General features: G+C 39.2%; 1 protein-coding gene across 1 annotated transcript in view; it reads left to right on the top strand.

Annotated features, from left to right (window-relative positions):
• The window catches only part of dcc (DCC netrin 1 receptor), a 312064-nt gene that overhangs the window by 36626 nt on the left and 259052 nt on the right, over positions 1-16386 (top strand). The window contains exons 5-6 of the mRNA XM_061802018.1: positions 6847-6997; positions 8799-8935. Coding sequence (XP_061658002.1) covers positions 6847-6997; positions 8799-8935 — 288 coding nt within the window. The remainder of the gene's footprint in view (positions 1-6846; positions 6998-8798; positions 8936-16386) is intronic.

Raw genomic sequence — 16386 nt, 5'->3', positions numbered from 1 at the left:
TGCTGTACCCTGAAAATGGGTTTCTCACTGTGTAAAATTTATTTTTTTAAGAATTAATTTTCACATATAGCCATCAAGGTATAATTAGCATAGTTTTTTCTCATTTTTATTTTGTAATGATTCACTTTCGTCTTTATCTCACTCTTAGTGACAAAAAAATATTTATCATATATAACACACACACACACACATATATATATATATATATAATATATATATATATATATATATATATATATATATATATATATATATCGGGGTTTTCTCCGGGCACTCTGGTTTCCTCCCACATCCCAAAAACATGTAACATTAATTGGACACTCTGGATTGCCCCTAGGTGTGATTGGTGTGAGTGTGCGACTGTTTGTCTCTATTCGCAAAAAGGATGGAATTGGCAGTGGTGAACACTTATTTCTGGAAGAGACAGGAACATAGAGTGACCTACAAGAGCAGAGGTAGAAGCATGCAGGTGTATTATATTTTGTGCAGATGATGTAATCTGTAGGAGGTTACTCATTGCAACGTTGTGGTGGGGGAGAGTGTAGCTCGACAGCATAGGATGGTGGTGTGTAGGATGACTCTGGTAGTGGGTAGGAAGATGAAGAAGACAAAGGTAGAGCAGAGAATCAGGTGGTGGAAGTTGAGAAAGGAAGAATATTGTGTGGCCTTTTGGAAAGAGGTGACACAGGCTCTAGATGGACAGGAAGAGGTCCCGAAAGACTGGACTACGACAGCCAAAGTAATCAGAGAGACAGGCAGGAGAGTACTTGGGGTGTCTTCTGGTCGGAAAGGGGAGAAGGAAACTTGGTGGTGGAACCTCAAAATACAGGAAGTCATCAAAGGAAAGAGATTAGCGAAGAAGAAGTGGGACATGTAGTGGACTGAGGAGAGGTGTAAGGAATACATTGAGATGTGACGTAGGGCAAAGGTAGAGGTGGCAAAGGCTAAACAAAAGGCATATGACGACATGTACACCAGGTTGGATACGAAAGAAGGAGAAAAGGATCTCTACAGGTTGGCCAGACAGAGGGATCAAGATTGGAAGGATGTGCAACAAGTAAAGGTGATTAAGGTTAGCGATGGAAATTTGTTGACTGGTGCGAGTAGTGTGCTAAATATATGGAAAGAGTACTTTGAGAAGTTAATGAATGAAGAAAATGGGAGAGAAGGTAGAGTAGAAGAGATAAGCGTGAATGACTCAGAAGTGGCAATGATTAGTAAGGGGGAAATTAGAAAGGCACTTAACAGAATGAAAAATGGAAAGACAGTTGGCCCTGATGACATAGCAGTGGAGGTATGGAAGCAATTTGGAGAGGTGGCTGTGGAGTTTTTGACCAGCTTATTCAATAGAATGCTAGCGGGAGTGAAGATGCCAGAAGAATGGAGGAAAAGTGTGCTCGTCCCCATTTTTAATAACAAAGGCGATGTTCAGTGCTGTGAAAACTATAGAGGAATAAAGATGATGAGCCACACAATGAAGGTATGGGAAAGAGTAGTTGAGGCTAGACTCGGGACAGAAGTATCTGCGAAAAACAGAAGGAGCTTCATTGTATCTTTGTAGACCTAGAGAAAGCCTATGACAGAGTACCAAGAGAGGAACTGTGGTCCTGCATGCGCAAGTCTGGTGTGGTGGAGAAATATGCTAGAATAGTACAGGACATGTATGAGGGCAGCAGAACAGAGGTGAGATGTGCCGTAGGTGTGTCAGAAGAATTTAAGGTGGAGGTGAGACTGCTCTCAGGGATCAGCGGTGAGCCTGTTCCTGTTTGTGGTAGTAATGAATAGGCTGACAGATAAGGTTAGACTTGAATCCCCTTGGACTATGATGTTCGCAGATGACATTGTGATCTGCAGTGAAACCAGGGAGCAGGCGGAGGAACAATTAGAAAGATGGAGGCATGCACTGGAAAGGACAGGAATGAAGATTAGCCGAAGTAAAACACAATATATGTGCATGAATGTGAGGGGCGGAGGAGGAAGAGTGAAACTCCAGGGAGAAGAGATAGTGAGGGTAGATGACTTCAAATACTTGGGGTCAACAATACGGAGCAATAGAGAGTGTGGTAAGAAAGTTAAGAAACGGGTCCAAGTGGGGTGGAAGAGTTGGTGGAAGGTGTCTGGTGTTCTATGTGACAGAAGAGTCTCCGCTAGGTTGAAGGGCAAAGTTTATAAAACAGTGGTGAGGCCGGCCATGATGTACTGATTAGAGACGGTGGCGCTGAAGAAACAACAGGAAGCAGAATTGGAGGTTGCAGAAATGAAGATGCTGAGGTTCTCGCTTGGAGTGAACAGATTGTATAGGATTAGAATTGAGCTCATTAGTAGGACAGCCAAAGTTGGATGTTTTGGAGACAAGGTTAGCGAGAGCAGACTTAGATGGTTCTGACATGTTCAGAGGTGAGAGAGTGAGTATATTGGTAGAAGGGTGCTGAGGATGGAGCTGCCAGACAAAACAGCGAGAGGAAGACCAAAGAAAAGGTTGATGGATGTTGTGAGGGAGAACATGAGGACAGCGTGTGTTAGAGAGGAAGATTCACGAGATAGGCTTTTATGGAAAAAGATGACACGCTGTGGCGACCCCTAACGGGACAAGCCGAAAGGAAAAGAAGATTGTCATGTACGTATATGTACAGTAATATTTTCAATATTTCAGTGGTGCAACAATCTTTTGTGTAGTATTGTGGTTAAATGACAAAAAATCCTTCTTGGCCAAAAGAAGAGTCAGGGAACAAGCAAAGCAGGAGCAGAATATGCTAATTATGTGTACCGCATTTCAGTGCGAGGCGGAAGTCTGAGGACTGAAAAAAAAGTGCATCACAGTAAAAAAAAAAACAAGTCTTTTTTTTATATTGTGATGAACCATTTTTTTTTAAAAAAAGAGTTCACGGAAAATGGCCTGATTTTCTCATCCAGAACAAAAGGACCAATGCCGAAGAACCAGCAAAGGTCTATTACTGCACACCCAGCTGCAGTGATCAATGGTAGTGGTATTGTCATGTGCAATCCTTTAAATTTAATTTAACAATAAGGTAAAGTGGTGAAGAATCAGAAATGTGTCCCTGTGAATGGGTGAATGCATCAATGGGAACAATCAGCCCTTCTTTTTTTCAATTCATGGCAGTTCCATTTAATTATAAAAGGATGTTTGTGGAGATAGTGCTTGGATTGTGTTTGGCGTTCACCATTTTCATGTTCACTTAGTGGAAGCACAAAGTAAATTATAACACAATCCACAAAGATAATAAATTGAGAAGGACAAGTGAGCAGCGTGGAAGAGATACCTGCCAGGTAGTTAGAATATGTGCATGAGAAAGAAGAGTGGATGTGTGAGAATATTGCAAAACTAAAACAATGGAGAAACTTTGGAACCAGACAGATAGAAAACTAAGTGAGAAGTGTGTCATTGAAAATTCTAGTGTGCATCTCTCAACTTTGGAGAGCAGATATAGAAAAAGTGAGAATGGCCTGAGAAGCTGTCAAAAGTTTACAATGAAAAGTACAGGAGGCTTTCTATGGATCTGTTTTGAGAAGATTAACTAGGTGCAAGATGAAAAGTCTAACATAAAAATATGTTTACATTATGTTCTTTCTGGGTGGCACAGTGGCGTAGCTGTAGAGTGTTGGTCTCACAGTTCTGAGGACCAGCGTTCAAATCGCGGGCTCACCGTTTACATGTCTCCACGTGCCTGTGTGCATGCATTAATTGGAGACTCAAAATTGCTCCTAGATGTGATTGTGAGTGGGATTGTTGTCTGCCTTGCGATTGGCTGGCAACCAGTTCTGGGTGTACCCTTCCTCTTGCCCGATGACAGTTGGGATAGGCTCCAGCACTCCCGCGACCCTTATCAGAATAAGTAGCTCAGAAAATGGATGGATGAATGGATGTTCTTTCCGTATGTTTTGGTTTATCTTATATATTATGTTGCCTGTATTCGACAATGGAATCCAACCTATGATGAGGTAAATGGTATTATCAAATCAGTTAATTTTTTAAATATTTTAATTTAGAAAGTTTTTGGCGCTATCACATAACTGCGTCAAAGTACCTTTCATACATTACTCCATGCCTTTCACACAATGACAAAGCGTGACTTTTTTTTAAAGTGATGTCATTGTAATTACAAGAGTCAAAACTAATGATAATATTTTATCCTTGGCCAGGCTTGATTGACTTTACAGGTATTGGTGTAAAGTTGTTAAATTGTTGTTAAATACTGCTGACTCATTTATTTTCACTGACAAAACCTGTCGTAGTAGTTGGTTTGATCATTACTGTACTCTGTATTTGAATGAAGATTTAAAACCAGATTTGTTTTAAGTCAAATATTACAAAAATACCTTGTTTCTGTAGCTATCATATTTAGGCTATGAAGCAGAATTAAATTGTCTGTCTGTCCATCCGCCCATCCATCCATTAATCTGTGTAAAAAGACTTTTACTCCAAAATGATACAACACGCTTCCTGATGACAAAATACAAGGAAGGAAATAAGTATTTCAACATCCTGCTATATTGCAAGTTCTCCCACTTAGAAATCACGGAGGGGTCTGAAATTTTCATCGTAGGTGCATGTCCACTGTGAGAGAGATAATCTAAAACAAAAAATCCAGAAATCACAATGTATGATTTTTTTAATGATTTATTTGTGTGATACAGCTGCAATTAAGTATTTGAACAGCTGAGAAAACCAATGTTAATATTTGGTACAGTCGCCTTTGTTTGCAATTAAAGAGGTCAAATGCTTCCGGCAGTTGTTCACCAGGTTTGCACATACTGCAGGAGGGATTTTGGCTCACTCCTCCACACAGATCTTGTCTAGATCAGACAGGTTTCTGGGCTGTCACTGAGAAACATGGAGTTTCAGCTCCCTCCAAAGATTTTCTATTGGGTATAGATCTGGAGACTGGCTAGGCCACACCAGAACCTTGATATGCTTCTTACAGACCCGCTCCTTGGTTTTCCTGACTGTATGCTTCGGGCCATTGTCATGTTGAAAGACCCAGCCATGACCCATCTTCAATGCTCTGACTGAGGGAAAGAGGTTGTTCCCTAAAATCTCACAATACATGGCCACGTCCATCTTCTCCTTAATACAGTGCATTCATCCTATCCTATGTGCAGAAAAAACACCCCCAAAGCATGATACTACCACCCCCATGCTTCACAGTAGGGATGGTGTTCTTGGGATAGAACTCATCATTCGTCTTCCTCCCAACATGCTGAGTGGAATTATGACCAGAAAGTTTCACTTTAGTCTCATCTGACCACAAAAGTTTCTCCCATGACTCCTCTGTATCATCCAAATGGTCATTGGAAAACTTAAGACGGGCCTTGACATGTGCTGGTTTAAGCAGGGGAACCCTCCATGGCATGCATGATTTCAAATCATGACGTCTTAGTACATTACCAACAGTCACCTTGGAAATGGTGGTCCCAGCTCTTTTCAGGTTTTTGACCAAGTCCTGTTGTGTAGTCTTGGGCTGATTCCTCACCTTTCTAAGGGTCATTGAGACCCCACGAGGTGATATCTTTCATGAGGCTCCACTCCGATTGAGATTGACCGTCATGTTTAGCTTCTTCCATTTTCCAATTATTGCTCCAACAGTGGATTTTTTTTTTTTCACCAAGTTGCTTGGCAATTTCTCCGTAGCCCTTTCCAGCCATTTGGAGTAAAACAATTTTATCTCTGGGTGTCTTGGACAGCTCTTTGGTCTTGACCATGTTACAAGTTTGAGTCTTACCGATTGTATGGGGTGGACAGGTGTCTTTTATGCTGCTAACGACCTCCCATAGGTGCATATGACTCAGGATAATGCATGGAGTGGAGGTGGACTTTACAGGCGGACTAACAGGTCTTTGAGGGTCAGAATTCTTGCTGATAGACAGGTGTTCAAATACTTATTTGCAGCTCTATCACACAAATAAATTGTTAAAAAAGTCATACATTGTGATGTCTGGATTTTTCTTTTTAGATTATCTTATTCACAGTGGACATGGACCTACGACGAAAATTTCAGGGCCTTCCATGATTTATAAGTGGGAGAACTTGCAATATAGTAGGGCGTTCAAATACTTATTTTCTTCACTGTATATTGTCATCAGGAAGTGTGTTGTGTCATTTTGGAGTTAAAAAAAAAACAAAAAATCTATTGTCTTCTCACATGATGACTCGAGAAGATTCTCTAACCTTAACCTCATTCCCTTTTTCAGTTTGATTGAATCTCTTTGAAAAGGGAATTGGAATATTTATTTTGTGAAAGGGCAGGTTGATCATAAATTGAACAAATGTATCTGTAACTACAATATTTCATAAAAAATACATAAGCGCCTATCGGTTTTAATCGTAACCTAACTGTTGTTTTCATTAATGGGGAAGGAATGATCAGGCGTTTAATAATTGTTTATTTTGCAGATTATTCACCAATCCATTTTCTATACCTCTGGTCCATGTTAGGATAGCAGAGACAATCTCATCTGATTGTGGGCTAGAGGTGGCCTTGTCAGAATGGTCACCATCAGGCACAGGGAGAGCATGCACACAGAAATGTTACAGCAGAGAGCTGACCAGACTGAGAAGCAGATTTTTTTTTCAGGGCTTCGTGAATGATAGAAAGTCATAATGCCTTTTTAACACATCTGAGGCACCTCCAGGGAGATTAAGTTCCACACAAAGCACTTTGTGATGTGAAATGGAGTTTTAAAAATAATTTAAAAAAAACACATACACAAAACAATTGGGTAGATTATTCTTTTTTCTATTTATTTGGGTAATATTGTTCTGAGAACAAAATAGTCCCTATGGTCTACACTTCACTTTTCACATCTTTCTCCCTCTGTTCCACTCAGAACCTGGTGTAAACCGAAAACTGCAGTTTCTCCAGCGTCCTTTGAGAGTAACCGCCCTGCTGGGAACTGATGCTGTGCTGGAATGTTCCGCCTCTGGATACCCCACTCCGAGCATTCAGTGGCGCAGAGGAGAAGAAGCGATCCAAACCTGGTACATCTGTGTTCTTATTATGCGTGAACCGTACAGATACATGGAATTTTCCAAATGGTGGATATGAGGTTTGTTACACACTGATCATTTTTGTAATTCTCTCTGTGGATTGACTGCAGTGATCATTCAGGAATTACAGTAGCAGCACTACATAGTCCTCATTTCCAGCCAAGCAGAATTATTTGAACTTCCAGTCTCTAAAAAGGGAAATGAGTCCTTTAGATATGCAAATCACCAGTGGGATGCTCTGCATTACTGATGTCACTGAGGGCCAGCTCACTGGCCTTGTGATGATTTTTTTTTCAAGTTCAGAAATATACTGATACTGAACTGCCACAGCTGATATATTGTATGTATCACAGTTGTGTGCAAGTAAATTGCATTTTTGTGTAATATTGATTGTTTCTAAAATGATGACATGATCATAGTGGTGTTAAGAAGTCCACTAATGTGCAAGTATTACAGTGTATATGACACTCCTCAACTTACTTCAACATTATTCATTGGCTTATTTAATATATGTATATAGTATATTATATATACATGAGGATATTATAGATAACAGATATTATACAAAGATTTTGCTTGAGCACAATGATTGCAGCTACTGTAGGAGTATTTCCAAGAACTTTGTGTTCCAAAAAGAAAAAAATCCAGAAATATGTGACATTTGAAATATGAAATCAGGAAAATGTGGGAGTTGACGCCATAGTTTAAGGAATATTGGGAAACCCTATTGATTCTCAAGGCCCTGGCAGATTAGATCGCCATGGCAGGACGTACAAGCTGAAATCTCATTGGATTTAAAAAAAAGAAAATCCAATATCCGTAGACATACTGGGAGCAGCCGAGAGAAACACTACACAACTAAATGAATAGACTCTCAAAAACAATCTTCCTTTTGTAGGAAAGGGAGTCATTAACAATGAATTCAACGAGGTGAAATGCAAATATCTCACGCGTTTCCTCCATCATGGAATAAAGCAATTAATAAACAAAGAAGCAACCTAAAAGAGTAATAGTTTAAAAAAAGGGCAAGAAATGAAGACATCTAACATTGTGTGTTCCTTTTCTTGGATATTAAAATGTTCATTATACGACAAGAAAACAAGTATTGTTTGATAAAAGAAAAAGCACTTGTGGCTACTGCCTGAATACGAGGGAATCACACTATGGAACTGTATAAATGAAGAACTTTTTTGCACTTTTGTTGAACAATGTAAAATGAGTGTCTGCTATGTTGACCTTTAATGTACTGGTAGGCAGAAGCAGGGCTAATAATAAACAATTCATAAAAACGTGATTAGTAATGAGACATCTCTAAGCTAATTTATGTGCCCAAAGTTCAATAAAGTTTCCTTGCTCAAGAGAAATTACTGACAGAAATATGTAAACTGTATTTGTGAATTAACAAATGCTGTTTTATTTTAAATGTTAAACTCTCTACTCTACTTTGAGGATTAGCACCCAAATTCATACCAAAAACAAAAAATAAATAAATTTAAACATTCTGTTTTGTTAGTGATCTGCAGTTTTCTTTTTGACCAAAGTCAAACTGCACTCATGGGTGAAGGACGGTTGCATGCCAAACCACTCTGACATTGCTTCTTTGTCCTTCATAAGTGCTTTGTCATATGTAGTACCTAGTCTATAGTACACAGAATCTACAGAACAGTATACATGGTATTTCTTCTCTTTGATCAAAAATCAGACATCAACAAACAAAGATGATACCGGTTGGTAAAACAGGGCATATGCAACATGCAACCATAAAATAATGGAAATCCCCTTCTCCCTGCAGGAATAAGAAGTATTCTCTCTTGGCTGGCAGCAATCTGATCATCAGGAGTGTCACCGATGATGACTCTGGCAGTTTTACCTGCACTGCGACCAACAACAACCACAACATCACTGCAAGTGCAGAACTGAGTGTGCTGGGTGAGAAGTTACTTGATATCGCTCTATATTTTTAGTGCCTTCCTGCATTTATTTTGATTTCAACAAGTTGAAAAGCCTGGAAAGTAGTACATTAAGAAGATAGGAAGGATATTGTGCAACAACACTGAACTAAGCAAACCGTAAAAATCTACGACTGTAAAATGTCCACAATACAAATGCTTATTTTCTCTTTTATGCAGTGATTGAATGATTGATTGGGCTCAGGGAATTGAGGTCTGTTCCTAAAGTGTCCTTAGTAGTAGTTGTGCAACTGAATCAACTTAAACAATAACCTCAAGAGGACATAACAGAAGTCAGACATACTGTATGTGTGTTGAGTAAAATGTAATGGTACTTATGAAAGCCCCCAAGGGAAGAAACTAAACAGTTTCCAAATGGAAAATGTTAACACTCTTACATCGCAAAATTGTAACACGAGAGAAATATAGAGCGAAAATTCATGCTTATCTCTCCACTGGGCGACACCTCCTCTTACACTCTAGAATATCCGGCGGGAAAAGAATCACATCCAAAATCAAATGCTGTCATAAAATATGTAATGTAAAACTTGTGTTTGCTTCAGGGGGTTTTCATAAATAAAATACGGTTGCATTTATTGTCTGCCTCTTGCCTGCTTGTGGCATACTGTTCTGTACACTCTTTCAAATGACAAAATATCGTATATTAGATGTTCCTTAAAATTTTATTGTCACTGCAAATAGGTTTTTCAGAACTGTGACAGGCCACTGATATTTAGCATATGAAGACAAACAAGCAAAATCACATTTTCTTGACTTTGTCGTGATCCGCCTAAAAGTCATTATTATTCTGTCTGTTTGCCTGAGACAGATTAGCCTGAGGCTCATTCTCTTTCATGCAATTATTGTTGTTTAAAACAGCAAATCAGGGACCACAATTGCACTGCTTTCAAGTCATGTCAACCCTTTGACACCCTTAAGTACCTCCAAATTGTGAGTGTAAAGGATTGATTGTCTACACAGGTACAGTGTGTTCCTTGTAATTGACTGGTGAAAATCCAATCAATCACAACATTGTGATTGTACTTTGTGACAAGTTCACTTTGGATTGTGAGACTATAGTACAGTATATACTTTAAAGACTGTAAGAGAACATGCAATACAGTAATTCTTCGTTTATCACGGGGGTAGGTAATAGACCTCTCCGGCAATAGGTGAAGTCCAGGAAGTAGTGACCGTTATATTTTGGGATTATTTATAAATCTTTTAAAGCCACCTAAGCCTCCCCCAATTTATTAATCTTCCCCGCTCTCCTATTAACATTTATCAAAATATTACACAAACTTTCTATACATTACAGACCTTTTAAACTCATACATATAAAATCTTAAACCTAGTAATGCACAGTGGTGCTGTCTGCAATGTGCATTTTATTCCTTGTAATGTTTTAGGAATAGTTTATTTTATCAGAAAAAAAAAACATACCATACACTTAGAATCCTGCAATATGGCAAATTATGTGTGATAGTAAGTTTCTTTCAGCTTGTCCTGCTAGGGGTCACCACAGCATGACATCTGAGATGAACGCTCATATTTGTTTGGCACAGTTTTTACGCCGGATGCCCTTCCTGACGCAACCCCTGTTGGGGAGTTGAGGCCCTGGTGAGATATGACCTCACAACCCCTGGTTTACCAAACTAATGCTCTAACCACTGAGCTATGGGGCTTCATCCATGTCATTTGAATGAAAAATAATCCACCAAGGAATGAATCAGCAATTGGTGAACAGCAAGGGGACACTATGTTTCAGTGTCTTACAAGATGTCAGTGAATTTATAATTTTGCCTTTGTGTAGCATTAACACTATTGGGATACACATTTTTTTTTTCTCTCTGGAGAAATCTGCAAATTAACCATCAGGTGTTTGCAGTTTCCCCCCAGCTGGGCCTTTACACTCCTCTGTACTTTCATGCCTTTGGCTCAGCATCCCCTTAGAGTTTGTCTGTGTTCGCATCACATTCATATTCTGTTTACATGCTTATGTCATCAGTCATTCCCTGCAAACACAATCATGTTATTGTCAATAAGAAGCAGTACCATCAATCTTCTGATTAGAATAATTGTCTCAGTTAAGTATGTCAACATTACTACCACACAATATAAAGTTTTGGTGTTTTTTAAGGAATCATAGTGAGTCCTCCCTTGATACACTGAGGCTCTATATTCGTGACTAGTAAGAATGTAGCGCTGCACTTGTCATATTTCTGTGAGGAGATGGAGCAGGCTTGATGTTGACTAGTTTGTGGACCACCTTACCCACAGCACATTTAAAAGTGGGACATCTTTGCTGTTCTGGGCGACACTACAGCTGACTTCATTCAATCTCAAGATTGGTGGTTATCGGCTGTTGAAATAAGTCATCCAAACACATCTGTCCGCTGGTATGCGATTCGATCAAATCCATCAAAATTGTTTTCGATCACCTGGGCAAAAGGTTAAACAAGGTCCTAGACAGTGTAAGTTAAGGCGGAGTTTCTTGATATCTAAATATTACTCCATCAAGCACATCTCCAAGGGGACACACCCTTACTGCACTGAGATGCCTAGCTTGGAGTACGGTTCTGCCAAATTTTCAAATATGGACAGTGAGTCTTGCTTTCATTTATTATTTATTTATTAACTCATTTATGAATATAGGCTGACTTTAAGTCTAGTCAGACTATTATTCAGTGTAGCCCTCTACATAAACTCTATACAAGCAACAGTTGGCACCTCCCAACTGGTCATGTCAGATGGCTGTTCACCCTCACTCGATCGAGGAGTTGAACAGCGAGTTTGTATAAATGTATACAACTGAGGTGTTTTTATATGGGCTTTTCTCTCATTTACTTTTTGATGCTGATGACACATCATGGTTATAATGACCTTATTTTGTAGTTACCCTATATTTTACGGTTTGCATTCCTAGTCCATAGATACAGTGAAGAAAATAAGTATTTGAACACCCTGCTATATTGCAAGTTCTCCCACTTAGAAGTCATGGAGTTGTCTGAAACTTTAATCATAGATGCATGTCCACTGTGAGAGTGTAATCTAAAAAGAAAAATCCAGATTTCACAATGCATGATTTTTTTAACTATTTATTTGTGTGATAGAGCTGCAAATAAGTATTTGAACACCTGTCTATCAGCTAGATTTCTAACCCTTCAAGACCTGTGAGTCCGCCTCTAAAAGTCCACCTAGACTACATGTATTATCCTGAATCAGATGCACCTGTGTGAGGTCGTTAGCTGCATCAAGACACCTGTCCACCCCATACAATCAGTAAGACTCAAACTTGTAACATGGCCAAGACCAAAGAGCTGTCCAAAGACACATGAGACAAAATTGTCCAACTCCACACGGCTGAAAAGGGCTACGGAGAAATTGCCAAGCACCTTGGTGAAAAAAGGTCCATTGTTGGAGCAGTCATTAGAAATTGAACCTAAAAAGAACCTAAACCTCAATCTCAATCGGAGTGTAGCCCCATGCAAGATACCACCTCGTGGAGTCTCAGTGATCCTTAGAAAGGTAAGGACTCAGCCCAGGACTACACGACAGGACTTGGTCTTTGACCTGAAAAGAGCTGGGACCACCATTTCCAAGGTGACTGTTGGTAATGTACTAAGACGTCATGATTTGAAATCATGCATGCCATGGAGGGTTCCCCTGCTTAAACCAGCACGTCTTGGCCCGTCCTAAGTTTTCCAATGACCATTTGGATGATACAGATGAGTCATGAGAGAAACGTTTGTGGTCAGATGAGACCAAAATGGAACTTTTTGGTCATAATTCCACTCAGCGTGTTGGGAGGAAGACAAATGAGGAGTTCTATCCCAAGAACACCATCCCTACTGTGAAGCATGGGGGTGGTAGCATCATGCTTAGGGGTGTTTTTCTGCACATGGGACAACACGACTGCACTGTATAAAGGTTAGGATGACCGTGGTTATGTATTGTGAGATTTTGGGAACTTCCTCTTTCCCTCAGTCAAGGCTCTGGTGTGAGCTAGCCAGTCTCCAGACCTAAACCCAATAGAAAATATTTCGAGGGAGCTGAAACTCCATGTTTCTCAGTGACAGAAACCTGTCTGATATAGAGAAGATCTGTGTGGAGGAGTGGGCCAAAATCCCTCTTACAGTGTGTGCAAACTTGGTGAACAACTACAGGAAACGTTTGACCTCTGTAATTGCAAACAAAGGCTGCTGTACCAAATATTACCATTGGTTTTCTCAGGTGTTTAAATACTTATTTGCAGCTGTAGCACACAAAAAAAATCGTTAAAAAATCATACATTGTGATTTCTGGATTGTTCTTTTTATTATCTCTCTCACGGTGGACATGCACCTACGATGAAAATTTCAGACCCCTCCACATGATTTATACGTGGGAGAACTTGCAATATAGCAGGGTGTTCAAATACTTATTTTCTTCACTGTAAGGGAAATGCTTTCTTCTTCTTGATTTATTTTGATTGTTACCAACAGTTTGAAGTGTGCTAATAGTGATGTGGTTACTGTAGAAAGCCTACAACTAGATTGTGCTGTGTCAGCAGTCAGTTCATTTTCTCGGACATTTTGTTTGGTGGGAACACATCACTTATTAGCTTTGACCATCTATTGCACTCCAACCTGGCTTGGAGACTAGTTGTAGACCTGATGGTGACCTGAGAGTCTGCTGGCTTCAGAGACAATTGCTCACAGTCTCCTGGAGACTAGCCATGTCCCCAAAGAGTAGCAGTTGACTATGAACAAATTTGATTTCTTCTGTGGGATTTTGGAGACATTTTTATCCTTCCAGTAGGTTTTGAAGGTGTCGACTAATTCTGCCCATGATTGGGGAAATGTCTCTGTAAGACACAGACTTGTCTCTCTATGAGGTAGGCGCAAGAAATTTTTTGGCCTCCTGAGTCACCGCGCCTAATCAGCCACGGCTGTCACACCAATGTCACCGCCAGTGAGATAGGCCCTTAAATCTCATAAAGTGTCAGTTGGAATTAAAAACTATAAACTGTAAAATCGCAGTGTGTGAAAGACTCTACTGATTTGCTCTTGGTCCAATGTTCTTCTGTGCTGCTGTGGTTTCCCCTATCACACAGTCCAACATGTATGTTACTCTAGGTTCACAGAAGACTCTAATTTGATGATAGGTGTGAATGCAAACATCTATCTTTGCTTTGTCTAGTGCCTCTCAGTAATTGACTGGTTATTCATCCAGGACATACCCTGCCTCTTTGCGACCCGTTGGTCACGAACGAAACGGCTCTAAGAACTGCATCTTTGAAGCGAATGATGACAGGCAGCTGGTGATTGGAAGCCGCTTTTATCATTCACTGATGAGAGAGTCCACACATTATTGGTCAATATACTGTATGTGGCGCTATGTCTCTGTCTCTCTTTCTCTCTGACTGTGCCAAGAAGAGATTGGAAGGGGCGGTCAGCGCATACAGAGCAGTGCACAAATGGAGGAAGTAAGACGAGTGAGAAAAAGATCAAGAGGCCTTAAAGGAAAGCACAAGCGTGCTGGTAAGGAATAGTCATGAAAATTAGTGATATCAGAGAAAGGAGTAAAATCTCAACACATTAAACTTAATTGACAATACAAAGGCAGGGTGAAAAAAAAATCTTATTGGTCTAGCTGCACAACCTGCATAGGCACCCATCATTGCATTAAGAAGAATAAAAGGCAAGCATTTGAAACTTGTATTAATAAAGGTTTCAGTGTGTCTAATGCAATTGTTGCACGTTGTAGCAATGACAATCCCTTCTGAGGGGACCTTCTCCAAAACAGGATAATTTACGAAACTAGATCTCCTCAAATCTGAGCATCTTGCTTTAATGCCAATTTTAACAATAGATATTATCTGGATGTAGATTTTTATTTTTGCTTTACATATTTTGTGTGTTTTCCAGTGATCCCGTATGTTCACTTTAATTTAGTTTAATATTATTAAAATATTTATTGGTTCAAGCCTAAATATTTATGTTTTAATGTAGCACCAAATAGTGTGAATAAATGTACATATTTTTATAAGAAATATAATGTGAAATACTGCCCATCCTTTTATTATCATGCATGATTTTACATTATTGTTGTGGAGTAAATGAATTTCAGTGACAAAAAAAAATTCTGATGATCTGTACGAGAACCAAAAGAGTAGTCTTTTCTTTGTGAACTGATCCCAAAGAGTGGGTTCTCTTAAAAAGAGGCAGAATTGCCATCACAACTATTTCTCACTTTAAATCGATCAGACTTGAGGTTTTGATTTTCACTTGCTGATTTTTTATTTTGTGTTGAAAAATTATCCCGAATATATACATATATATTTTTTTTTTTAACCAACAAACAAAAAGATTAAAAAGGTCTTAGTTCACACTTGTAAAATTGACTGGCTATGCTGTCATCTGTAGTTGTAGGCCATGGCTCTTGACAGAGATCCTATGCACCTGCTCACCAATTGCTTGCATTGTGTCTCCAGTGCATATGGTATCATTGCATCAGAAGACGTTTTGCAAATTGCATTTCTGTTTTGATGATGACATTCTTGGGACTTTGACGATTTGCGCCACACAATCTTGACAGAGGTTATCTGCGTGATCTACCACAATACCCTGTTTGCAAAAGTTTCATACTGAAGCATAACATTTGAATGCATACATTATGTGCACAGTTTATATTGGAGCATTTGGAAATATTTCAAACCGCTAGTTCATATTTTTCAAGTTTAGAATAAATCAGTGTTATGAAGTTCTCAAATTGTTGAAGACGTAATTTTTTTCCATGATATATTTTTTGATGCACATAATATTGACATGAGAAAGTGTGTTTTGAATTCTGTTTTCTTTATTTTCGGTGGGCTATTAAAGACTGATTGCTAGCTTTAGCCTGGTGCTAATGTTTGTAAACTCACTCCACAGGGCAGTGACCATGATTAGATTATAAGGATAACTGATGGACGTTATGCCCTATAATAATGAGAGTGGCCCGGCTCATTTAGCTGGTTACTATTAGGAAGCCAATGAACTCAGAAAAGAGGAATCAGAACTAGAACAGAAGCTATTACTCATGTCACCTCATGCTTCTTTTAAATATATAAATATCATAACAACCCAAGTGTTGCATGAAACATTATCCATTGAAAACCTAAACCTATGTCCAGTGTTTTGCACAATTATCTGTCATCTAGTCATCTGATGAATCATACAGTAGTCATGTTACATTTAGTTGAATGGCTTATTCCGCATAATAAATGTAACTTCAGAGGTTGTGCCAGTACAATGCATTTTCTTCTCATTAAAATATTGCATATGTGGCACAGATGGACTTAAATAAACCTAGCTGTGGTTTATTTGAAAGCGATCTCTTTTCCTTTACAACACTGCAACACAGCACATCAGCAACAATGGACCTTTCCGATTGGCGATCTTCACCTCC

This window comes from Syngnathoides biaculeatus, chromosome 17 (genome assembly GCF_019802595.1).
Source record: "Syngnathoides biaculeatus isolate LvHL_M chromosome 17, ASM1980259v1, whole genome shotgun sequence".
In the NCBI taxonomy this organism is placed as follows: domain Eukaryota; kingdom Metazoa; phylum Chordata; class Actinopteri; order Syngnathiformes; family Syngnathidae; genus Syngnathoides; species Syngnathoides biaculeatus.
This window is presented reverse-complemented; position numbering and strand designations above follow the sequence as displayed.